The sequence below is a fragment of the Branchiostoma floridae genome, chromosome 6 (genome assembly GCF_000003815.2).
Source record: "Branchiostoma floridae strain S238N-H82 chromosome 6, Bfl_VNyyK, whole genome shotgun sequence".
Taxonomy (NCBI): domain Eukaryota; kingdom Metazoa; phylum Chordata; class Leptocardii; order Amphioxiformes; family Branchiostomatidae; genus Branchiostoma; species Branchiostoma floridae.
Window position 1 is genome coordinate 1,053,848 of NC_049984.1, and position 25,358 is coordinate 1,079,205.

Here is a 25,358-nt window from a genome sequence, read left to right on the forward strand (position 1 = left end):
AATCAACCAACAAACCAATACATTAAGCCATCAATGAATAAATGAATGATTCAATCATATCAAGTTACATCACACAGTTCATATTGTTACTCTTCCACAAGGTTGAAGGCAAAAACAAAATGAAACACAAGGAGGTCAATTTTATAGACTCTGAGGTGGTTTCTTATAACAGAAGGACATTTCACTACAGAAGATAGCAGATTTGCCATGAAGGAACTAGACACTTTCAAACAACGTCCAATAGCCACCCACCTGCAGTTGCCTGTGGTGCTGGACAGGCCTGCCACCTGGCAGTACTGGCCGGGACTGCAGCTGAGGCAGGCGGTGTTGTTGGTCTGTCGTGTGACGGGGTTAAACGTGCCGCTGGGGCAGGCAAACTCGTCGTCGCGGGTGGTGCCTTCCGGGCAGTAGTATCCAGAGGGGCAGGGGTTTCCCATAAATGTGGAGGAGTTGGTAGGACAGTAGTACCCTGGGGGACACATCTTGCAGCTGCTCTCCCCCGCTGTGTCTTGGTACGTTCCGGCATCACAGCCCAGCGGCCGCTCGGTGCCGACCGGACAGTGGTAGCCAATCGGGCACACTCCTCCTACTCCTGCAACAGCAAGTAAGGTTGTCAAACCGACAAAAAAAGAACATGGCACAGTGTGAAGTTCAATAAGTCAAGTCAAATCATGGCACATTCTGCTCACGCTTGCTATTTTTGTACAATATCCGATACAATATTATATCAACTGCATAACAGCTTTCTATTCTAAGATTTTCTCCATCAATTGAAAAGATTTTGATAGATTTGTTTTAAAAGCATCAGAAGTTCAGTCTAAAACTTGGAGAAAAACATGGATTGCCCTTAGCAGCAAACTTCAAACAAAACCTCTCACTGACGCGTAAAGCCCCCCAACAGGAGACATGTGTCCTGGTAGGTCTCTTAAATCTGTATTTATGATGGTCCTGACTAAGCCTAAGGTTGGTAGATGATGAGATAGTATATGTACAATGGGTATCATTTCACAGAGTAGTGGACATGTGTCTTAGCAGACATAGGACTCTTTAACTAGATAATCTTTGCTAACATAGATTAAGGTCGGGAGATGTTCAAGGTATGTGTATAACAGGTCCTATATCACCCACCTGTGAATCCGCCCAGTAGCGGACATGTGTCGTTATAAGTCTCGTTATTGCCGGGTGTGTGTGGGTTCGGTCGGTCCACGCCAGCTGCACACCAGTACCCGGCTGCGCACGGTCCAGTCACGTTGGTAGCGGCCGGCTCGCTGCAGTAGTAACCCCCGCTGCAGTCCTCACACTGGTCAAGCTGGGAATATCACAGAGATTTTGAATATTGGACAGATTTAATGTAAGATACTAAAAGTTCTGCTAGTGACCCTGAAGAAGAGTGATGGATGTCACTCAAAAATTCTGGAAGTAAATCTCCGTTTTTCAATCCAGTTGTACAGATTGAATCGTAATTGAATAGAATTTCTGCAAGACAAAATATCTTCCTAACAGAGTGCATAGTGAAGTCAAATAGGCTATGAATCCTTGACAAGCTGCATTGGTAACTCACTGCGGCTATATAGAGGATTGTTGGGTTTTGCTATCAAAGGGACTTACCCACCACAGTCTGCCAATAAATAAAATGTCAACTGCAGTTTTTGTATCCAGAAAAAAATCTTGGACAGTTTGACTGAAAACTTTGTGCCAGAAGGAAGTACCTACTGTTTCCTCCATCAATAGAAAGAGTTTGACGAAAGGTTTTAAACCAAGATGCATGCAAATTAGTAATTGTATTACAGTCTGTAAAAATTGTATGTAGTTTATACGTCCTGTTTTGACATCTTGAAGTCCAGGAAGATTAGCTATCTACAGACTAATGTATCATAGTAATGGACTGAATAAAGTATCCAAGTTTCCAAGAAGAACCCTTTACCCTGTATAGCTTGTCCTGGTTGCTGAATGTCCCAGCCGGACAGGGTTTCCAGTCCAGACCGGTTCCCTCCGGACAGTAGTACCCCTCCGGACAGGCGTGGTACCCCGACTGGGGGTCACCCGAGGTCACGTTCTCAGGCAGGCAGTAGTACCTGCCAGTGATAGAAGTAACAAACGTGATTTAGACAAGCCAGGATTTAAGATATTGATGCATCTTCTTAAGTCTAATTTACAATGTTTACATTCATTCTATCTTAACAAAACTCCCTTCAAAATTTCGTCAGTACTTTTTTCAAACCTTTTTAGCAAATTAGCAGGAATTGGCACAATGCTGTACAGACATTCATTCAAATTGAATGAAAAACAAAAGAGAAACTGATGTTCCTTGGATGGGGTCAGGGTGGTGTCCCCTGGGGGTGGGGGAGCCCTTTGGGTGGGGAAGCCCTGGTGGTGGTGGAGCCCCTGGAGTGGGGATGGGTTAATACTGTAACTTTACTTACCCAGGTGGACAGATCTGACACACGTGCTGGCCTGTGGTGTTAGGGGGGCACACACCAGTTTATTTGGGGTTTCAATTGTAGGCGGCATACCCTAAAGTCTAGCGACCAGCTCTACCAGGGAATTATCCTGAAGCAAAATAACTGTATATCTGGTGAAAGCATATTCCTTTAGCTACAAGACAAACTAAGTTTCGATCCTTCAACTTCTCTGATTTTAAAAAATTAGAGGGAAAAAACATTATTTTCATGTAAAAAATAATGCAAAAAATCGGGCATTTTGGCATTGAAAGAAAAACATGAAGATGATTTTTCCGGCAAACACGACTGATACTGTCAGAAAGAGGAAAACCTAACGAGTAATCCAGCTAATTATAAAGAAAATTCTAGTACTACAGTTTTTTTAATCATCCACGGCGCGCGGCATTACAACTAGGCTTAACACAGCGCTTCAGAGGTTAATCTAGGTCACGAGCCTAATCACATTCAGGCGTAGGAATATCCCGGAAGTAAGACGCGGACCAAAACACAATTTGCACCGAAAACACACCATTTCCTACGCTTTTCAGCCATGTAACCGTTTAATGTCATTTCGCAGGAAATAACGAGAAATGTCAACTCAAACATGGACCCTCGGAAGCCTTTCGTCCCTTTTCTATACTTACCCAGGTGGGCAGATCTGACACACGTGCTGGCCTGTGGTGTTGGTGAAGTACCCAGACGAGCAAGCCTGTGGGGTGGGGGAGCCCTGGGGTGGGGGAGCCCTGGGGTGGGGGTGGGGGAGGGGTGAGTACTGTAACTATACTTACCCAGGTGGGCAGATCTGACACACGTGCTGGCCTGTGGTGTTGGTGAAGTACCCAGACGAGCACGCCTGTGGGGTGGGGGAGCCCTGGGGTGGGGGAGCCCTGGGGTGGGGGAGCCCTGGGGGTGGGGATTAATACAGTAACTCCACTTACCCAGGTGGGCAGATCTGACACACATGTTGGCCTGTGGTGTTAGTGAAGTACCCAGACGAGCAGGCCTGTGGGGTGGGGGAGCCCTGTGGGCAGTGCAGACCGATGGGGCACTCTTCTGGGTTTGGCACGGACGAACCTAAAAACAGCAAGCAATAGTAGGGTTTAGTTTAGGATACTGTGTGCATGTGCTGTGAGTCTTTTCTCTCATTTTCTTCATCTGGTCTGCAACAAGAACTGTTTTCCTAGAAAAAAATGTACAACTCATTAACTAGATTGTTAAGATTTTAGCAAAAGTCAGTCATTCCTTTTTGGAAGTCTTTTCCTCTGGACTATTTCGAAATCTTAACCAGCTGTAAGGTTGTAATCAAGTAGAAGAAATAACAGTAATATTCTCAATTATCAATATTAGTAATATCATTATAGTAATATAACTAATACTAATGAAATACATTAAGAGGCCATTGCGTGATTTCTGTAACATCTATGCAAGTCATCTGCAATGTACATATAATCAAGAATATAGTTATCAACATCAGAGCCCTTGATTGCCTCAGTCAAAATACCAAACAAATAAACAAGCAAACAATTGGGTACAAAGTACCAAAAGAGAAAGTCCTTGTTTTCATGCTGCGTACCTTCAGGACAGTAGTAGCCTTCCTGACAGAGGTCCTCTTCCTCAGTAAGGCCCGACTGCTGGCAGTACCACCCCGATGTGCAGTTGGTACAGTCCGTCCTGGCAGCCAGCCTGGTGCTGTTTGAGAATGTACCACTCGGGCAGGGGTAGGGCAGGTGTGTGCCGGAGGGGCAGTAGCTGCCCGCGGGGCAGACGATCTCGGTTTGGACGCTGGAGCCGGTCGGACAGTAGAACCCCTCCTGGCACAGACCACTCTCCTCTGTCAGACCTTCTGTTTCGCAGTAATATCCTGGGGAGACAAATGGAAATTTGTTTAGCTATATCTAATCAAAGGTTAGAGCTAATAGATAGCCCCATAGATATGAAACATTGACAAGATGTTTTTGAATTGGATCCAGTCTTCTAAAACACAAGATAGACTTTGGCTGAACCACAAAAAAACAATAAGAATAATACGGTATAATACTATGACCAAAATCCTCATATAAAGTATAAAGTTAAAATATTTTTCTACAGTCAACACTCTCTTTGATGACTTTGTATCAGGCAGTCACGTATAATGTTTGACACATTTTATACTGGTAAAGAAGTAAAGATGGTAAAGAAGCCGATTGAGTGTTGCTTGTATGTTCTCAGGGCCTTCCTGAAAAACTTTGCTAGACACACGGAGACCTTGTTGGTGACAGATCACAGCAATACTATTGAACAAACACAAATAGATAAATCCTGATGTGTAATAGCACCCCACCTTCTGTGCATGGCTGGCAGCTGGTGTGGTTCCAGAGCCCAGTCTTGTTAGAGAACGTTCCCCGGGGACACTCGGTGGGCTGCGTGGTCTCCTCCACACAGTAGTGCCCTGCAGGACACACATTAGCGTCGGCGCCCTGGTCTGGGGCAGCCTCGGTCGCGCCCTGCTTACAGAAGTATCCGGGTGCGCAGGGCGTGGTGGGCGCGGTCAGGCCCCTCTCTCCGCAGTAGAACCCACCCAGACAGGCACTGCACTGGGCCTCCTCGGACAGCCCTGTGACGTTACTGAAGGTCCCCTCTGGGCAGGGGTAGGCGGTGGCGATCTCTGTACCGTTGGGGCAGTAGTAACCTGGTACACACAAACCATTACACAACCGTGGTCACTTTTATTATGGAAAGACATTGTAAATTTGACATATGCTTATTTGCTTGATATTGTTTGGATTGACTGTTCTTTGACCATTTATTACAAGAAGTTAGCTGAACATTTATTAGACAGTGAAAGACTATAAAATGTGCATGCATCGTATTGGAAGTTTTACACGCTAGCTTTCAAACAAGCTAGCTATTCTGACTCAGTGATAGTACTTGTCCTTAGTGCTGAATGAGTTGCTGTTATAAAATCAGTACTGTTTTCCTCCTTTCTTGGTCCCATATTCATGTAGTGTAATTGAACACAGGATCATATGTATTCCAAGTTTATTGTACATTTTGGAAGCTAACTTTTTCCACTTTTTGACATGCGATGATAGTAATAAGATATTACCAAAGTCAGGTTGTTACGCCTGGGTGAGTAGAGAAGCCTTGTAAAGTGTCATTAGTAATATCTGTCCATAGTGCTGAACGTGTAATTGTTATGAAGCCATAATTTTCTCTGGGTCTACCTTCTCTCACACCCAGTCCTTACCTTGTGGACAGACGTATGCAGTGTAGTTGACCACAGGACCATCTGAGGTGTCGCAGTAGAAGCTGGGGGGACACTCCCTACAGCCGCTCTGCCTGGTGAGGTCCTGGTACGTCCCAGGGGGGCAGGCCTCGGGTGCCCCCACCCCCTGCTCGCAGTAGTGCCCTACCGGGCAGGGGAAGCTGTTGGGGGTGGGGATTGTCTGGCCACCGGGGCAGTAGTAACCTGGGGATGGGGGAGAAAAAGCAAAAATTCCTTATTTCTATGTATTACGTAAACCCCATTGTACAAACATCAAAGATTTCCATTAGATTTTATTGCTACTGTCAAGTTGAAAAAAAATCAGATGAATAGAGACCAATCAATGTTATAAAAAAATTCAAAATTATGGAACAAATCTTTTATGAAAATTTAAGTCATCAACTGAAGAAAAGATTTTATTCCATAAAACAAAGCAAAACATTTACAGTTGATGATTTTTGTTGACAGCCAAAGAAGAGTATCAGTATTTTCCACTCCTCAAAGAACAAGTGCTATAGTGTAAAAAAAGTCCCTATAAACCCACCTTGGGTACAGTCCCCAGTAGGGGCTGCCAGTCCGCTGGAGTTACAGTAGGAGCCAGCGGTGCAGTCCAGGCAGTAGGAGCTGTTCTGGGCCCCGGAGGATGGCAGGAAGGACCCTGGGGGACAGGCTTGTTCACTGCTGCTGCCCTCCACACAGTAGTGTCCTGGGCTGCATTCATCCCCTGGGGAAACAAGTAAAGCAGAGTATTTAGAGCACTCGCATAGAGACCACATGTGTGTGTGGGGGGCAGGCTTGTTCGCTACTGCTTCCCTCCACACAGTAGTGTCCCGGGCTACACTCATCACCTATAAATAAACAGAAGTAACAGAGAATTCAGGACACTAGCAAAGGAGATTGCCTGGCAGGACCTACTTTTGTTCCACATTATTGTGTGTGTGTGTGTGTGTATGTGTACGTGTTTGCCCAAGTGGGCTTTTAGGGCACACACGTTCCAAGGTTCCTTTCAGGAAGGTACAGTCAGACCTGGCTTGCCAACAACCTCACACAGCTAACATCCTCCTGTGAAAACGTCAGTACCATCCAATTTGTGAACTCTTGTCTGTAACAACCACTTCCAATCACCATTTTTCCTCAGTCCCTTGAGTTGTTGTCATATTGTTTGAACATTTGTAAAAGCCTACACATCTTCGTCAAGATGTGTGAGTCAGAAGTGAGATTGCCTATATCCAAGATGTGTACATTAAAGAAGCAAACGTGACCCCTGCTTCACCTATTGAGTCGGTTAGTTGAACATGCGGAAGCTTGATGTTTTTGAATCGGGAGGAGAGATGCTGAAACAGTGAGCGCAATTTGTGCCCAGAAATGGTCAATGGCCGTGCAATGAGCAAAGACTTAGTCGTTATATAAAAGTCACACATTATTTTCTCCCTTACCTCCCACTCCGGTAGGTGTGGCTGTGGTGGAGCCGTTGGTGCAGTAGTGCCCGGCATGGCACAGGCCCGTGGGGGTGGGGAGTCCTGCTACGTCACAGTACCATCCTGCCGTACAGGGGGTGGGGAGGCTCGACCCCAGGGGGCAGTATTCACCTGGGGGGAAGGGAACATGAGACCAAATTATGGTATAATTCCGGCTACCGCTGCTACATTTCCTAAAAGTTTGTATTTGATTCAAATGTTTTGCCACAAAACCATTGATTAGAAGAATCAGCTTTCCAGCTACATTTACTATAGATTCTGATAATGACTTCAAGAGTTGACTACTTAGTTTAAAGTTGGCTTCACAAAACTTTGTATTCGGACATAACACGAAAAGTTAATTTTCCCTACCAGGCTGACACTGCCCTCCTGTAGCTGGGTTGGACGGTTCAGGCTCGTCGGCCCCTCCGCTGCAGTACCACCCCTCATGACACACGTCTGTGGGGTGGGGGTTCCCCAGGCCCTGGCAGTACGACCCTGGGGTGCAGCTCACACAGGCAGAGTCGTCAGGCATCCCTGGGGTGGGGATAACAGTGTTAGAAGTGTGTGTGGCGTGGGATGATACAAATCTGTGGGGTGGGGGTTCCCCAGGCCCTGGCAGTAGGACCCTGGGGTGCAGCTCACACAGGCAGAGTCATCAGGCATTCCTGGGGTGGGGATAACAGTGTTAGAAGTGTGTGTGGGTGTGGGGAGGGTGACACCACCCCTGGGGACACACGTCTGTGGGGTGGGGGTTCCACAGGCCTTGGCAGTAGGACCCCGGGGTGCAGCTCACACAGGCAGAATCGTCAGGCATCCCTGGGGTGGGGATAACAGTGTTAGGAGTAGTGTGCATGTTGGGAGGGTGACGCCACCCCTTTGTGGCATGGGGACATTAGTGTATGTTGGTATGACAGTAATGTGTACATGAATATGTGTTGTGTGAGAATAGAATTGCTTTTTTGGTAGTTATACTATAAGACCACATTCTACGACCATTAAGATAAACTGCGAGAACAGAGCTCGGACTGAATTCTCTCCGTGAAACTGTGTGTGCAGACTTGCCCTCAGACTGTTTTCATGTAGCAGATCTTCAAATTAAGCATTAATATGCTTCTTAAACAAAAGGCAGAATCTTAAATGAGCTAAATGATAAACCATTAACAGTTCAGACCTGTGAGGTTGTTGAAGGTGCCGGCGGGGCAGGGCCACTCCCTGTCGTACGTGGTGTTCTCAGGACAGTAGTGCCCTGACGGACAGGGCGTGTCTGCGTACGTGGTGAAGTTAGCCTCGCAGTAGTACCCCTCAGGACAGGGCTTGCAGTCAGCCTGGGAATGAAGGAATGAAAGAATGTTTGAATGTATGAATGAATGAATGAATGAAAGAAAAATTGTCTTGCAACTGACAGTCGCCCAGCACACATGTGCTCATAAGGCACAGAAACAGATTACAGTCATTACAGAAAGTCAAATGAAATAGAACAAAAGTAACAAATGATGCTAAATCAAGATCCGATGAGGAATAATACTGATAGCCACACAGAAACGAGTATGTCATAGGGTGATGTTCAACGCAAATAATAATATGACTTATATACACATTCAATCATATCAACTCAATGTTAAGTCTAGTAAACACAAAGTTAGAGAAGAACCAAACCTAAACTGCAAGTAAAACAGGTCTATAGCAAAATTCATTGTATTGGATCCTTGACTTTATTCGAATTGCAACAACGACAATACAGTGTGGACACTGGGCAGCTAACTAGCTTATGTTGTGACCACTTTGTATTGGATCACTCATACTGTGCTTACCTGCGTGTACAGGTCCTGGTAGGTCCCTGCCTCACACCCCAGGGGCAGGGGGGTACCTGTGGGGCAGTAGTGGCCAGGTGGGCAGATCCCGCCCACACCTGTGTGCTCACCTGAAGGAACAAAAGGAAGCATTGTCTTATATAATATCAAAACAGCTATGTATTGTATTATATTTATTATATTATATACATATTATATATAATACCTATATTTATGTCATGTGGGACCGCGTGGCACGATCGGGAGCGCGTTGGTCTCAGGCCCGAGAGGTCCCGGGTTCAAATCCGCTTGCCGTGTCACCGATCTTGTGCCCTTGGGAAAGGCACTTTACACGACTTTCCTCACCTAACTCAGGTGTAAATGAGTACATAGCTGCGGCTAGTGGCAGTGACAGGCCTTTGTTGTGGTGACAGGCCATAGGGGCATGTTCGGGCATGACGCACCCGCCATGACACACGAGTCAGGGGTAGGAGGAACCCCTTGCATCCTTGGTCGGAAGTCCTCCTACGAGATGGAAACTCCAAATGATAAACCTGCATCTGCTGGGGCCGTCTTACGTGGCAAAACAGTTCTGTCCCTTTAGGACTTAGTGCGCCAGTAGACGAGAGGGTGGAGTAGGGAGTGCACACCCCTCCTTCACCTTAAAAAAAAGTCACGTGCAGACCAGGCAGACTGGTTGTCTAACCAACCTTGTCTGCCTACCATTGATCTTCGGATACGAAGAAACAGCCATCATCATCATTTATGTCATACCTGTTACCCAAAAACGTTCGATACGGGTCTTCCAGACCGGGCCATAACTTCCGTATCAGACCAGTTCGAAAGGCGTATCACACGGGCTCCATTCGAATAAATCAAACTGTTTTGAGCGGGCCGAGTGCCGCGCCATTGAAAGTTCGAATACCTGATTCGGACGTTGGAACATTACTGTTGCAACACTTTTTGTTCGAGGGCACCAAATTTGTTCAACTTCTGGCGCATTTCGCATCAAAACGGGTTTTCTCAGGTGACATAAATAAAATCGATCCCAGCCCTCCCGCGGGTAATACGGAATACACCGTGTTGTATTCAATATATACAGTTTTGTGTTAGAGCAAACTTTTAACTTGAAATATGCTAGCTACCAACACAGTTGAACTTTCATGTCAATGTGAAAGTTAACAGCAGATGAGAGACCTACCCAGGAAGGTACAGTTGTCTGAGCTGTTGTTGGAGCTGGTGTAAGGCATGGGGGTCGGCCTGTCGACTCGGGAGGTGCAGAAGTACCCGGCAGCACACTGGGCTGTGGGGGAGGTCTGGTGCCAACCACTGCAGTAGGAGCCACCTGGGGACACAACGTGGGTTAGTTAGCTTCATGGGTACACAATGTGGGTTAGTTAGCTACATGGGTATACAATGTGGGTTAGTTAGCTAATAATAACAGCTATAAGACATGGGTCTGATAACTCGGGACATGCAGAAGTATTCGGCAGCTCATGTGATACCGTTACAAGTTATAATGTTTTTGCCAGAGTAAGTTTCTTTTGTTGTACCAAAGTATTTCTTCTTCAAGCAATGATGTTACAGTGCTTTATAACTATGAATTAGCCCATGTTTCCCTACCTGGACAGTCCACACACTGCTCCTCCAGTTTGTTTGTTTGTTTGTTTGTTTACTTACCAGGACAGTCCAGGCACTGCTCCTCCTCCGCCAGCCCCAGCTGGTTGCTGTAGGTGCCCAGGTTTTAACCAGTTTGTTTGTTTGTTTGTTTACTTACCAGGACAGTCCAGGCACTCTCCCTCCTCCGCCAGCCCCAGCTGGTTGCTGTAGGTGCCCGGTGGACAGGCGGTCCAGTTCCGACCGGTTCCCTCCGGACAGTAGTACCCTCGAGGACACAGTCTGTAGCCTGACGTTGAGTTGCCTGGAAAGGCGAGATACAGAAATTCCATGTTATTTTAAGTGCATCAGAGACAGCCACAATTTTGGTGTTATCTTTATAAAATTAACATGCTTGTATTTATATATTTAAAAAAAAAAAAGGTAAAACAAGCTGCTAATGCTATTGCTATTCATATCATTGGTCAACTTTGTTGCCTTAATTTTTTCAAGTTTTAAACAAACCTAGAAGTGAGGCAAGGAGGGCTTGGGTGTAATATTAGTCATTACGTGTAAAATTACGAACAGATAACTCAGCATACAGGCAAGTTGTTGTGCTACTCCAAATGGCAGTTAAAGTATCTGATTTACACCTGATTACTACTGTAACTGTAACAGAATATGGACATGCAGAGAACAAACTGTGACACACTGTTTAATGTGGCATATCAACCTTGCAGTGTCAGCAAATGTTATACCAAACGGCAGTTATAACACCACAGATCACAAATATGTCAGCCCTACCTTCTATGACCTCCTCCGGCACACAGTAGAACCCAGCAGGACATGTCAGGCACTCCCACGCCTGGGTCAGGTTTGTGTACGTCCCCGGGTCACATGGGACAGGGGCCGGGCTCCCCTGGGGGCAGTGCAGGCCGATGGGGCAGGGGGTGTCCCCAGGGGTGGGGATGTCGTCTCCCCCTGGGCAGTAGAACCCAGGGTCACATTCGCCCGAGGGGCTGGACAGGCCTGCAGAGGAGACAATGGGATTTAGCAAAATACCAAGTAAAGGTAGTGCACCCTTTAGCAGGTGTTTTCTAGCACTAAGTGTAAATAGCTTATTTACAGAAAACCTTTAATATTGTATCTAAGAGAATGGTTATCAATCTATTAAGCAGACAAACGATAACCAAACTTCTATCTATTGGAAATTGTAAGAGATTGAACAACAGCTACACTCAAGTATTATTGATGACCGCATGCTCATTCAAACACATGTCTATGTAATTCATGAACATAATAGTATTCCAACATGAATGTGATAATTCATAACATCAAATAAAATCTTCATATATGGAGTGGGTCTTTGTGTTTCTCACCAGTCTGGTTGCAGAACATCCCGGGATCACACGGGTCACACTGGGACACGTTCTGGTTGTTTCCAGCGGCGCTGTAGGTCCCCCTGGGGCAGGGGGTGGGGCTGCCCGACCCCTGGGGACAGTAGTGGCCCGAGGGGCAGGACACGTTCCTGGCGTGGGAGGAGCCCAGCTCACAGTAGTACCTGAAGTGCAAAGGTTACAAAAACATCATCAGCCTCCTGCATCAATGTAAGTAGAACAGGCATTATACACAATGGAATTCAAGTTTTGATAGGGTTTATACTCCTTAACCAGAACATATCATAAGAATAAAAATATTGCATAACTCCAGATTACAAGGTCTGCTCTATCATGCTGGACAGGACTTTGTGGAAAAGTTGGTGTCACCTCTATATACAGATGATGAACTGAACTCTTTGCCATTGTCTTCCTTCTTTCAATTTTTTAAACCATCGCATGTCTGCATTATCTTCTAGCCCGCTGTCCTCTCAAACTTCTCTTAATCCTTTTCTTCAATCGTTTTTCTCTGCTGCTTCTGGCTGCCTCTGTTTGAAACCCATCTGCAATTTTTCTAAGTACTACTAGTATGTTACAATCTCTGCCATCTTCTCTTTCCTTCTATCAGTTTCACTGTGAACCCTTACCCAGCATCACACAGCCCACTGGTGTCTGTCATGGCCACCTCTCCGCAGTACTCCCCTGCAGGGCATAATGTACAGTCCCCTTCCTCCTGCAGCCCTGTGGTGTTACTGTACGTTCCCTTGGGGCAGGCCGAGGGGTTGGCTGTTCCCAGTGGGCAGAAGTACCCCTCCGGACAGATGTCAGCATCAGCACCTGCAGATGTTTAGGAACAGATCACCATATGTCACCCACAATAAGTCCAATGGTCTGAAATGGACTTATTCAGGAAGAACTGAAGACAGACTTTTTGCCTAAATCGGTGTTAAGGCCTAATAGTCCACCAAAACTAACACCAACAGTTCTCAAACATGGCAAAATGGGATGGACTTTCTCCAGGAGTAACTCCCCCTCTGACACAAGTAAGTCCACCTTCAGTCTACATTCATCGTCTTTTAGGTCCAAGGTTTACATGGGAATGTCACCACATTTCTGTTATTTTCTTTTCTCTTTAAGATTTTATGGAGATTCGGTGACAGTTAATTAATCAGGTTAGTTAATTAAGACAACTAATCTTGTTATTGTATTCCAAAATGTCTACAAAGAGCGGAAATGAACCCTCCATGTTAAAACCAACATGATGTACTGTGTATCTAAGAGACACTATCTTTAAAAATATCTTTGTCTCATTAATTTTGCATGGAGAGCAATAAGAAAATCTATATCATATATTGCCCTGGAGTATGTTGGCATCATGCCAATACTGTGTATGTATAAAACACAGCAAACTTGAAAGTTTTTCCATCACCACCTCACCTTGGTTTGGTGTGGAGGTTTCTGCCCCCTCCTGGCAGAAGTACCCGGCGTCACACTGGTCATATGGGCTGACCAGTCCTGGCATGGGGCAGTACTGACCGCCTAGGCACCGGCTGCACTGGCTGGACTGTCTCAGACCGGTTCTGTGGGAGAAAATAACAAAATATACTTTTAAAAGGTTGCTGAGCCTCATACTAATGTCAGTGTTTAAGTGAGTGGGTGAAAAAGTTCTAAGATGCTGACGAACAATAGAGGCTGATATCGGAAATGTCTGACAGTTGACAAAACCTCAGAATCTCAAATTTCTGGTAACTTTCTTATTGTTTGTCTTATTCCCTGGATATGTCACTCTAATCAACACACACGTTCAATGGTTTGTCACTAATAATGTCCAATTCTTCAAACATTAACCATTTACCTGGTGTGTTAACTTGTGCTTAAGAGCAGTTGTATAGAACATACAAGAAACATGCAGAATCTTTAAGTGATGTGTGTATTGCTGCGCAGTTACTGTATATCCTAAAGACTTTTATAGTTTAGTCATGGTCTAGTGGATACTTCTGTTTTCACATTACGGTGGTATTTTTGTTAAAATGATCAATGAAAATCACCAATTATCCGGCACTGTTGATTTTTTGTTATGCAGATAAGCGAAGTCACCAACAATGGAGTGAATGGGAGCCGGTTTGGGATTTAGGGATTCCGTGTGTGTGGTTATCTAACATGCGATTAACTGGCTCGTACTGTATTGTGGATGTAACTAGTTTCGTCACCTGTTGTTGAAGGTTCCGATTGGACAGGGGAACTCATTTGCATATCTGGTGCCCTCGGGACAGTAGTACCCCATGGGACAGATGGTGGTGGTATTGTCCAAGACCACATAGGTCACCGTGTTGTCGCAGAAGTAGCCTGACGGGCACGGCTTGCAGGAGCTCTGCAGTTCCTCGTCTTGGTACGTTCCATTCTCACACCGGACGGGGGTGTGCGCCCCAGACTCGCAGTAGTGGCCAACAGGACAGCTGGAAGGAAAGCATTTCCCAATCAAAATATTTCAAACAAAAATGTAAAAATTTCAATCAATTGAAGTAAACAAAAGCACTCAATAATATTTTACATCATAAAATGTAAAGAAATATCATCCCAATGATCAAAAAAAAAAAAAGAGAAAAAAGTATCTAGCTTTTTGTCAGTTATTTTTTCTTATCATGAATACGAGCGATCGCGATGATGTCACGATGACACAGTGGTAGGCAAAAAGCAGGTGTTTGGCAAAAGATTGATTCACATATTAACCAGTAATTTGAGCCGCTAATTTGAATATCAATTTTTGATCCAATCTACTGACGTCCTGGTAGGCAACAACCGTCCAATACCCCGGATATAAACAACAACAGCGATCGTTCGTATATAAGCCAACAACTACACTTCACCAATAAAAGATGGCAGCCATTTGCACATAACACTAAATCTTTACCCTAGCCATTTGGGTAAGTCCCAATCAAAATTGGTGTTGGTTAGGTAAAGTTTAGTTTTCCATAATGTCATTTACCAACACAGATGAACTTTCATGCTTTACCCACCCGTAGTCAGCCGGCTGTGAGACGTTCTGCCCCCCGGGACAGTAGTAGCCTGGGTCGCAGGCTCCTGCGGACTCCGGCCTCCCCACCCCGGGGCAGTGCTCCCCCAGGGGACAGGCCAGGCAGTCCGTCTCCTCATCGTTCTGCAGGGAGTCCAGGAAGGTTCCGGTGGGGCAAGGGAGGGGGGCGGCACTGCCGGTCGGGCAGTAGTGACCTTGGGGGCAGAGGTCGCCGGTGGAGTTGTCCACGGGGTTGGGGAACTGGGCTCCCAGGGTGCAGTAGTAACCTGTAAGGCACCAACACAAATCATTAGGACTTAGAAATTGAGCAATTATTGTAGTCATGATGGTAGTAGGGCTGGGTATCGGTACAGCGTACCGGTACAAAACCGTTTTTTCTTATTGGAGAGGTTCAGAAAAACCGGACCTGAAAAAACTAGGTGGACCAGATTTTGGACCTATTAGAAAAATTAACAGATTATTTTATCAGGCATTCACACGTTTTGGCGCTTGCAGGTGGAAGAAAACAACAAGGGTGAAGCAGAGTAGAGTTTATAGTCATTTCTACCAAGTTTTACTGTAACAGCCAATCGTACAAGTGCAGTTAGCGTTGTAGGATTTTAGGCGTTTGACAGTACATGCCGGGACTGCACAGCTGTGAAGAAGACGAGCCCTCAGGACAGTACTTACCTGCAGTACAGTTGCCAGTGGGCAGAGGGAGCCCTGGTGTTTGACAGTGCTTACCTGCAGTACAGTTGCCAGTGGGCAGAGGGAGCCCTGGTATCTGACAGTACATACCTGCAGTACAGTTCCCAGTAGGTAGAGGGAGCCCTGGTGTTTGACAGTACATGCCTGCAGTACTTACCTGCAGTACAGTTGCCGGTAGGTAGAGGGAGCCCTGGTGTTTGACAGTACATGCCAGGACTGCACAGCTGTGGAGTAGAGGAGCCCTCAGGACAGTACTTACCTGCAGTACAGTTCCCAGTGGGCAGGGGGAGCCCTGGTGTCTGACAGTACATGCCTACAGTACTTACCTGCAGTACAGTTCCCAGTGGGCAGGGGGAGCCCTGGTGTCTGACAGTACATGCCTACAGTACTTACCTGCAGTACAGTTCCCAGTAGGCAGGGGGAGCCCTGGTGTCTGACAGTACATCCCGGGGCTGCACAGCTGTGGTGTAGACGAGCCTTCAGGACAGTAGTACCCCGGCTGGCACTGGCCTCCGTTAGTAGCAGGGGTGTCAGACGTGGAGTTACCAGAACAGTACCAGCCTGCAAGGGAAGTCAGGAATTTAGAAGTTTCTTACAAAAAAAAAAGCTGTAGATTTTCTAAGGGGTTGCAGTGAAAGTAACAAAAATTGTACACATTTTGAACATTTTAAAGATTGGAAAAAAAATCAGACACTTCACTTTTTAAACATCCTTATGCACAGTAAGATACATAAAAGCACTGCTAAACAAAGGCATTGCCAAGCTCTTTAAATGAAGAATAAAATTTGCATCTGATTCAATACTAAATCGATATTCAGCAGATTTTTAAAAATGCCGCAAGTTTTATAACTAAGACCAGTACCCAATGTTTCATCAGTTTCTTAAAATGTAGATATGATAAGTAAAAGAAAAATGTAACTAAATTATGACTGTACACAAAAAGCTGAATCTGAACAAAATCTGAAAATGAACTCACCCTCCCTACAGAGGCCAGTGGGATAGTCCAGCCCGGGGGTGGCGCAGTAGGACCCCCCGGGGCAGGGGAGACAGTCGTCCTGGGAGCGCGCCAGGGTCAGGTTGTAGTAGGTGCCAGCGGGACACGGGTTCTCGTTTGCTGTGGCCGTCCCCTCGGGACAGTAGTGGCCGGGAGGGCAGGGCTGGTCTTCGTACTGGTCTGAACCTGGGGTACAGGGGACATTGGACATGGTTTATTAAACAATCAAACAAACAAACAAACAAACAAACACATATCAAACATGTGGGCAGTAGTGGCCGGGTAGGCAGGGCTGGTCTTCGTACTGGTCTGAACCTGGTAAACAGGGGACATTGGACAGGTTTATTTCACAGTTAAACAAGCAAACAAACAAACACATATCAGCATGTAGTGGCCGGGAGGGCCGGGCTTATCGACATACTGGTCTGAACCTGGGAAATAGGGGACACTGGACAGGGTTTATTACACAATTAAACAAACAAACAAAAATGTATCAAGCATGGGGACAGTAGTGGCCGGGTGGGCAGGGATTGTCTAATCCTACTGGTCTAAACCTGGGATGAATGAAGGGGATATGGTTTATAACACAATTAACCAAATTAACAAACACATATCAAGTATGCGGACAGTAGTGGCCAGGTGGGCAGGGCCTGTCTTTGTACTGGTCTGAACCTGGGAAATATGGGATATTTTTATCTAGCTAGCTAGCATATGGTAAATATATAACAGCAAAAACACATACAGTCAGACAGACCAAAAACACTACCTCCCCATTAATAGCCTCTTCCATTGACCCTATAGCTTAGAATGTCTTCATGTCTGATAAACTATAAGTTCTCCTCTGAACTTCACTTCCTCTGAACCTAAGGCTGACCTTTATGGTGACTCCATGTTCCCACTCACTTTCTACCACTCTACTGAGAGTGTATTCAAACTAATGAGACGCAAGAACATAACCTGCAGATGCAGCAAAAAAAAACTCCGTACACAGAGGGAAACAAACGGAACAGTTCGTACCCTGTAGACAGTAGTGTCCTGCTGGGCAGTCGATGCAGGTTGCCAGTCCTGTTGCGTTGCTATGGGAACCGGATCCGCAGGGTTTGGGGTGGGTGGTTCCTCGGGGACAGTAGTGACCCACTGGACAGATGCCGCCCACTCCTGTCATGCCACCTAGCAGAAACAATCAGTACTGCATCACCAGGTAATTGTGATATAAAATGGTATACAGCATGTACTGATGAATATTTGCATAATGCACAGTCTTCAGCTCTTGTCTTCTTGGGAGACGGTCGACAGCTTCAGTCAGGGTTACTGGTTAGTCGTAATGCACAGCAACATTAAAAAAATGTAGACTGGGATATATATAAAGACTTGGGTCAGTAGGGACTAAATGCAACTTTATATTGAAGTTGCAAATTCTTAACTTGCAGCGGAAAGTAGAAACGTATGCTACACGGAATATCTAATTCATTCCTTTACCTATCTTCATCAACTGCATTCTATACTGATTGCATCTAAGACAAATGTCGCCATGATTCTCTGTGTATGTATATTTACCTGGCAGCTGACATGTGCCGTTGACCAGAGTGGCGTTGTAGTCCCCGTCTGGCCTGGGCCTGTCCACACCGTACTCACAGTAGTAGCCTGGAAAGGTACATTTGTACGTGTAGATGGAGTAAGACTTTGACCCTTTTTTTACAATGTTTTAAGTGTGCAACATTTGGGACTCATTGACTGGTTGCGAGAAGAAAGGTACAGAGTGGGTCGACCAAACATAACGTTAAAGACAATCATATGATAGAAAGAGGCATTGGACGGTCAGTGTCTGCTTAATGTTTGCCCTTAATGACACTCAGGTCATACAGTTGGAAAAACTTTATCTACTGGGGGTAATGTACCTCACTGGGAAAAAACCTGATGCATGATGATTATGAAAGTGTTAAGCAACTTTTAATCTTGTCAGAAATCTATTCTAAAACAACACATTTAATATAACAACAACTAGAGTCTGAAGAATCTACTATCGGGTATGTAGAAACTATTTTGCAAATTTAGTTGTTTGTTGATCGGTTGTTAAACGATAACAATTTTCTCTATAATTGCTGTACGACAATGGCAGTTCTTTTAAAGTTCATCAGTAATGATTGTTAATTCTATCGTGACTAGATTTTATCTGATCGTTGTTGAAATTTAAAAAAATCTGTTTATGCATCAATGTTAAACTTTGTGTATTATATATCTTGTATCATTGTCAAGTGAATATGTGACTGATGGCGCAATCCATGTGTATTCTTTATTTCATATTTACTATCACATGCCAAGCCAATCAGAAATAAAGCTGAATCTGATAAGAGCACACGAGAGGCACAAACCTTCCTCACACTGATACGTTTATGAAGGTTAGACATCCAGGTAAACAATATTCAAATACAATTCAATCTCTACAAGTGGATTAAAAACGGAGAATTACTTCCGGACGTTTTGAGTCTCTCTTCTTCACTAGCTTATTTTAAGTTAATCACACTGCTAACATATACACCGAGAGGCACAAACCTTCGTCGCACTGATCCGTGACTGCCGTGGCGTGCAGACTGCTGCAGTAGTGACCGCCCTCGCACGCCAGGCACTGCAGCTCCTCCGACAGACCGGTCTCGTTGCTGTACGTGCCTCGCGGACACGGCCGCCAGTCGAAGGCGGTTCCCTCCGGACAGTAGTACCCTGCCGGGCAGGCGGACACCATGTTCCCATTCAGGCAGTACCTGAGGAAGAGAATAGGCAATGTTACTCTTTTTTACATTACATAAACATGCAATTTGGAAATTCGTAATTCCTGTACATCTCAGAAGTAAAACAGTAGATCTTTTCAACAACAGACCATAAACCACATAAATGGTACGGACAGCTGGTTAGCCAACTGTGTAGAATCACCAACTGAAAGAAGTTTAACAAGCAATCCAAACAATGTAAGTACTCATAGTAAGAAAATTATCATTATGACATGAATCTTTGCTTTACTTTTTGTCTTCGTAATCTTTTTGCCTTTCATGACATTTATCTGTATCTGTATCTATATAGCCAGTATAACAGCCTTTTGGCATAACACACCAGCTTTGCAGGCACGCGGCGCGGCAGCAGCTGGTTATATAACACTGAACGCCCTGTCATACCATACCTATCTGCAAGAATTCTTTAAAACTATCCAGCAAAGATGCCCCTACTGTGCTTGGTGACAACAAATTCCACTCTATGATCATAGTTCTGGGAAAATAAGAATAATTTTTGAACATTTAGAGACAAATTTTCTATCCTTGCCATCCCTGGTATATTTGCTTACATTATTGCTTACATTATACTTGCTTAAAACAATAATTATTGAACATTTAGGGAGACATTTTCCATCCTGGTATATTTGCTTAACTTATTGCTTACGTTATATTTGCATAAAATAATCATTTTTGAACAACTAGAGAGACATTTCCCATCCTTACCACCCCTGGGGGCACGTGTAGCACTCGTCGGCATGCGTGTGGTTCGTGTGAGTGCCGTTGTCGCAGGGCAGGGGCTCGGAGGAGTTCAGCGGGCAGTAGTGCCCCACCCAGCAGGCGAACTCCTCCGGCCGGGAGCTGTTCTGGCCCCCGGGACAGTAGTAGCCTGGTTCGCAGGGGCCGGTGGGCTCCGTCAGGCCTGCAGCATGTGTGTAGCAAGATTCCATTGATGAAAGGTAAGCAACAATATACATTTTAGGACATCAATCACACAATACTCAACAGTACTTCTGTTGTGTCTTTTTCTCATGAAGCAAGATTGCACTGATTGAGGTAAAAAACAATACACATTTTAGGACAGGAACTGTCATCAGAATCACACAAGACTAACAGTACTGCTGTTGGTTGTTTCTTTTCTCCACATTAAGAACTGATAAACATCTACAACAATGACTGGTGGGCTCCATCAGACCTGCAGGGGACACACACACACACACACATGTAGGAAGTTTGCACCAGCCAAGCTACAATAAGTTATGCAGGTCCAGATATACGAACTCTGGTCAGAAGAAAATTCGAAGATAAAGTCAGTTTATTCATTAGAGCATCTTGTTTCACTATCTGTGAACTTCAGAAAGATGACATGCTAAAAAAAACTAGCCTAAGGATGGCATTTATATTTCAGATTAGAACAACATGTACATGAGGTATGGGCTAGAAACAAGGAGTGCCAGAAATACAGGGCTCTATTGCAACCTGTAGCATGGTTAATGTACCTGTTTTGGGTACAGGGTGTGCAATAAAAGGAGTTGTTCTTGGATAGGGTTATGGTTATGGGTTTAGGGTTATGGAGTGAGGTATTACTGTAAATGCAGAAATGTTCGCGGTGGATTAATGTTCGCTGAACTTAAAACCACCGCAAACATTTTTCTATTATGGTATTAGACTGCAGTCTATGGTGTTACCGCGAACTTAAATCCACCGCGAAAAGTCCTTTTCCCGCTTCCGCGAAATTAAATCTCCGCGAACTTCCATGTATTTACAGTATCTCACCTTCTGTGCCACAGTACATGCCCTCAGTCCAGATGTGCACTGTGAGAGTCAGGATTAGGGATAGGGTTAGGTTTTGGTTAGGGTTACGGGTTTGGGGTTAGGCTTAGGCTTAGGGTTAGGGTTAGGGCAGTGGTTTGGGGTTAGGGATATGGTTAGGTTTAAGGATAGGGTTAGGGTTTCTGAGCGAAGTATCTCACCTTCCATGCCACAGTACATCCCCTCAGTACAGGAAGTGCACTGGGAGGAGCTGTTCAGACCTGTGTAGGGGTTAAAGGTCGCCTGAGGACAGCGTGTGGGCGTGGCCGACCCCTGCGGACAGTAGTGACCTGCAGGGCAGATGATGTCAGTCCGGGTGGACGCTCCCTCCTCACAGTAGTACCCGGCACTGCAGGGGCCTGGAAGGGGGAGAATGTATGTTACCTCTCACAGATAAAAAGAAAGCATTATGTAGCATTCAAAAGAGAAATTTCCCTTGTGGTTCACAATGTCATAGTTCAAAATTTGACGAAAATCATTTCAGTCAGAAGTTTTCATACTGCCAAATTTTGAATGTTATTGGTGTGTATAACAAGGATGTTTCGATATTATGACATGCAGGCTGCATGGATGTCATATTTTAACACCTTCTTTCCTGTCTTTGATGATGATGATTCCTGTCTTTACTCGTGAATTGAAATAAAAATGTAGTGAGAAAACCATGACCGTCCTATAAATGATCAGTGCTTTTTTAGATCTCACTGAATACATTAATTGTGGTCTCAACTTCTATCACGACTAATACACCGCACTGGAAATGATTTGTACTTTGTACATCTCACTTGAGTTCTGCCTCCATGAATATATTTGTGGTCTCATGACTGTACTATAAAGGATCAGTAGTGTTTTAGATCTCACTGCCTCACTGAATATATTTGTGGTCTCACCTTCCACCCCAGTAAGACCAGGAGTCTCACAGTAGGACCCAGCTAGGCAGGCAGTGCAGGAGGTCACGTTCATCAAACCCTCTGTACCACCGAACGTGCCGGCGGGACAGTCCACCGGCTCAGCGGTGCCCTCCTCGCAGTACGAACCCTGTGTGATATAGAACATAATGATGAGTTTTGCAGCTGTAGGACCCAGTGAGGCAGGCAAATTTTTGAATACATCAATCCTAGGTTGGTAAATCTGGTACTTGAAGTCATGACTGTTTCTTATTCTTTTTTGAGCTGGTATTAGATACTGATCAGTCGGTACGTCCACCAGTTTATTGGTCATTTTGTATGTCATGCAAAGTCTGGACATTTTCCTTCTGTCTTCAAGTGAACCTGTGAATCAGTGTACCTGTGGGCAGATGTTTGTGCCGGTTGTCTGGTGGGGAGTCAGTTTGAGTCTCTGCGTAATGTTTGCAGAAGTAGCTATAAGAGCACAGCTTTATTTTCTTGATGAAATTTATTCTGAAACAAATGTTGTTCTGACACAACAACAATCAGCGTACCTGTGGGCAGATGTTCGCGTCGGTTGTCTGGTTGGGAGTGCGAGTTTCCGCGTACTGTTTGCAGAAGTAGCCGGCGGCACAGGGGCCGGACGGGGAGGTCAGGCCGACATCGCCGCAGTAGAAACCACCTGAGGCAGGAAAGGCAACTGGTTAACTGATGACAACGTCTATGGGCAATTCCATGTTCTGGGAGTGAACTTTGTATTTTCGTCCAATGCATTATGAAAGTTTTCAAGCCTTTGCTTGCAAATTTCATCGGTATGATAGTCATTAATGAGAACTTGAAACACTGAATGATTGTTAAGTTTATTTCAAAGGTTTCAAAAAAACAATATCTAGCTCAAACTGTTAGAGGATGACTTCCCTGCAACTTTCCCTACACTGGATCAAAACTAGCCAAATTCAATTTTGAAATTAGGATGAAGGCAAAGACAAGTTTCAATCGAATTCAAAGCCTTTATTTCCCCTCTGACTGTTTGGCCAGGAGACTGCAATGAGAATCATAGCAAAGTTCCTTACCTGTGCATGGGCTACAGTCTGCGGATGAGTTGAATCCGGTGGAGTTCCCGTACGTCCCCCGCGGACACGGCCACTGGTTGTACCGCTGCGTGCCGGGCGGACAGAAGTACCCGGCGGGACACTCTACAGTCTCATTCACCACAACAACACCTGGAAAAATTACAGGTAAAGGTTCAGATTAGTCTGTAGGAGCTTAACACCTGAACGCAGGCAACAGCTGTCACCAACACAATCCGCAGAACTTTCAACACCTGTTGTAAACATCACACCTGCATGTTGGAAACTGAAGAAAGGTTAGACTCATCTGTAAGCACCTGTCACACCTGTCTTCAACCTGCATACCTTGTCACACCTGCCTTTACCCAGCCACATCTGGTAGAAACAGGTGAGAACAGAAGGTTAGACTGGTCTGCATAGGGTTCCCTGTACACCTGTCACGCTGGCCTTCAACCTCCACACCTGCCATCAACTCAAGACACCTGCTATACATAAACTCATTAGTAGTCAGCCCTCTTCTGCACCTGTTGTTCCTTGAGGCTTGGATTGTCTACATCTGGTCCTGTTGGAAGCTATACCAGGTGCATTTTTCAAACCCGGAGCAGTATCCAAAGCCGGTGCAGTATCCAGACCCGGTGGTGTGTCCGAACACCGGTCTCTGTCCAGACCCGGTGCTGTTTCTAAACCCGGCGCTCTATCCAATCCTGGTGCCGTATCCAGACCAGGTGCTTTGTTCAAACCGAATGCTGCGTCCCGACCAGGTGCTGTGTTCAAACCAGGCATTATGTTTTTCTAGTTTATCATGATGTTTCTTTAGAATATTGCAAAATTGGTTTGGCCTCACAAAGAAATAAAGTAAGTCGATACATCAAATTAACACGTTTTCTCGCCATAGCTGTTGTTGTAGCTACTGCAGTATCCTCTGGGTTTCTTTAAAATAATGCAAAATTGGTTCGGTTTCACAAAGAAATAATTCCATACATCAACACATGTTCTCACCATAGCTGTTGTCACAGAAGTATCCGCTGGGGCAGATGGTGCACTGTGATTGGCCGAGCTGGTCCTGATACCATCCGCTGGGGCAGATGATTGGCTGATGGGCACCCTCGGGGCAGAAGTATCCCACAGGGCATTGCAGCCTGTTGGGAATGTCCTCCCCTCGCGGGCAGTAGAACCCGGCGCTGCAGTTTCCTGTGGGGGGAAGGGGAATCGCATACATGGCAATTCATCTCTTTCCCTGATTGACTGGAAATATGGACTATGAAAATATAGAAATGTGTCTTCAAGCCTGTAAGTACTTTTTTGTGGGTGACTGCTGCCTACCCATGTCAGGGACACATGCAGCAGTATAATCAAATACTGCATACTACTACTTTGAGTTTTGAAGAAAAAAAGAAAACAAAGAGGCCAGTTTCTAACTAGTTTTCTTACACTTTTTAAACAAATTACATCTCATGTCATTTTGTTGCAGCTGCATCTTTTCACTCAATCTTTTGTTTTGTTTCCTTTGTTTGTACAAACAAACATATCATATAGAATTCAATGTTACCTGATGTGGTTGTCATGTTGTAATCTCCACAGTACTCCCCGAAGCTGCAGGGCCGACAGTCGGTAACGTTGGTGTTCCTCTTGCTCGGGCTGTAGGTGCCGGGGGAGCAGGAGGTCGGGTAGGTCGAGCCCTCCTCACAGTAGTAACCTAGACAAATGTTAAGAAAACTCATTATAGCAGAAAACTAGACACATTTTAGAGTATTGTTGTTTGCTCTGATTTGCTGAAGGAATGCAAAAATGACAAATCCTCTGCAAAATAAAATAAAAAAGTCATAATCATCAACAAAGTTTAATGTTTTACTTAAAATTTGTTCAATGGAAAGTCTTCATGTAATAAGTCATTTATCATGTATCAGCCTGAAACTGCCTTCAGTTGGTACTTATTTGGTAGTCCTATGTAAAAAAATGGTGCTTAATACACCCTCAAAGTTGGAAAACACTTTCAAAATAAAGAGCAGCTTTGGTTTCTGTATTTTGCAGTTCTTTAAGAATGTAAACTTTGTTAAGCAGGCCTTACCTGCTGGACACTCGTCTCCCATGGTCCCGTCCAGGGGCGTGGCTGTGGTGGACTTCAGCTGGCAGTAGAACCCGGCCGCACACGGTCCCGTGGGCTCCGACAGTCCCGCCACGTCACAGAACTGACCGCCTGGACACTCC

The 25,358-nt window shown here is 45.1% G+C and overlaps 1 protein-coding gene across 1 annotated transcript in view; it reads right to left on the reverse strand.

Moving 5' to 3' along the window:
- LOC118417398 overlaps positions 1-25,358 on the reverse strand; it is a 162,503-nt gene that overhangs the window by 76,038 nt on the left and 61,107 nt on the right. Inside the window, exons 67-99 of the mRNA XM_035822954.1 lie at positions 25,219-25,358; positions 24,700-24,846; positions 24,150-24,341; positions 23,154-23,303; positions 22,635-22,762; positions 22,084-22,231; positions 21,358-21,555; positions 20,111-20,306; positions 19,176-19,381; positions 18,180-18,266; positions 17,640-17,792; positions 16,605-16,808; positions 16,022-16,189; positions 14,925-15,207; positions 14,118-14,363; positions 13,345-13,487; positions 12,555-12,744; positions 11,911-12,092; positions 11,336-11,560; positions 10,713-10,856; positions 10,137-10,280; positions 8,957-9,066; positions 8,317-8,470; positions 7,515-7,679; positions 7,122-7,274; positions 6,230-6,409; positions 5,668-5,889; positions 4,762-5,109; positions 4,015-4,302; positions 3,380-3,515; positions 1,925-2,075; positions 1,129-1,309; positions 253-592 (exon numbers count right to left, since the gene is read on the reverse strand). Coding sequence (XP_035678847.1) covers positions 253-592; positions 1,129-1,309; positions 1,925-2,075; positions 3,380-3,515; positions 4,015-4,302; positions 4,762-5,109; positions 5,668-5,889; positions 6,230-6,409; positions 7,122-7,274; positions 7,515-7,679; positions 8,317-8,470; positions 8,957-9,066; positions 10,137-10,280; positions 10,713-10,856; positions 11,336-11,560; positions 11,911-12,092; positions 12,555-12,744; positions 13,345-13,487; positions 14,118-14,363; positions 14,925-15,207; positions 16,022-16,189; positions 16,605-16,808; positions 17,640-17,792; positions 18,180-18,266; positions 19,176-19,381; positions 20,111-20,306; positions 21,358-21,555; positions 22,084-22,231; positions 22,635-22,762; positions 23,154-23,303; positions 24,150-24,341; positions 24,700-24,846; positions 25,219-25,358 — 6,102 coding nt within the window. The remainder of the gene's footprint in view (positions 1-252; positions 593-1,128; positions 1,310-1,924; positions 2,076-3,379; positions 3,516-4,014; positions 4,303-4,761; positions 5,110-5,667; positions 5,890-6,229; positions 6,410-7,121; positions 7,275-7,514; positions 7,680-8,316; positions 8,471-8,956; positions 9,067-10,136; positions 10,281-10,712; positions 10,857-11,335; positions 11,561-11,910; positions 12,093-12,554; positions 12,745-13,344; positions 13,488-14,117; positions 14,364-14,924; positions 15,208-16,021; positions 16,190-16,604; positions 16,809-17,639; positions 17,793-18,179; positions 18,267-19,175; positions 19,382-20,110; positions 20,307-21,357; positions 21,556-22,083; positions 22,232-22,634; positions 22,763-23,153; positions 23,304-24,149; positions 24,342-24,699; positions 24,847-25,218) is intronic.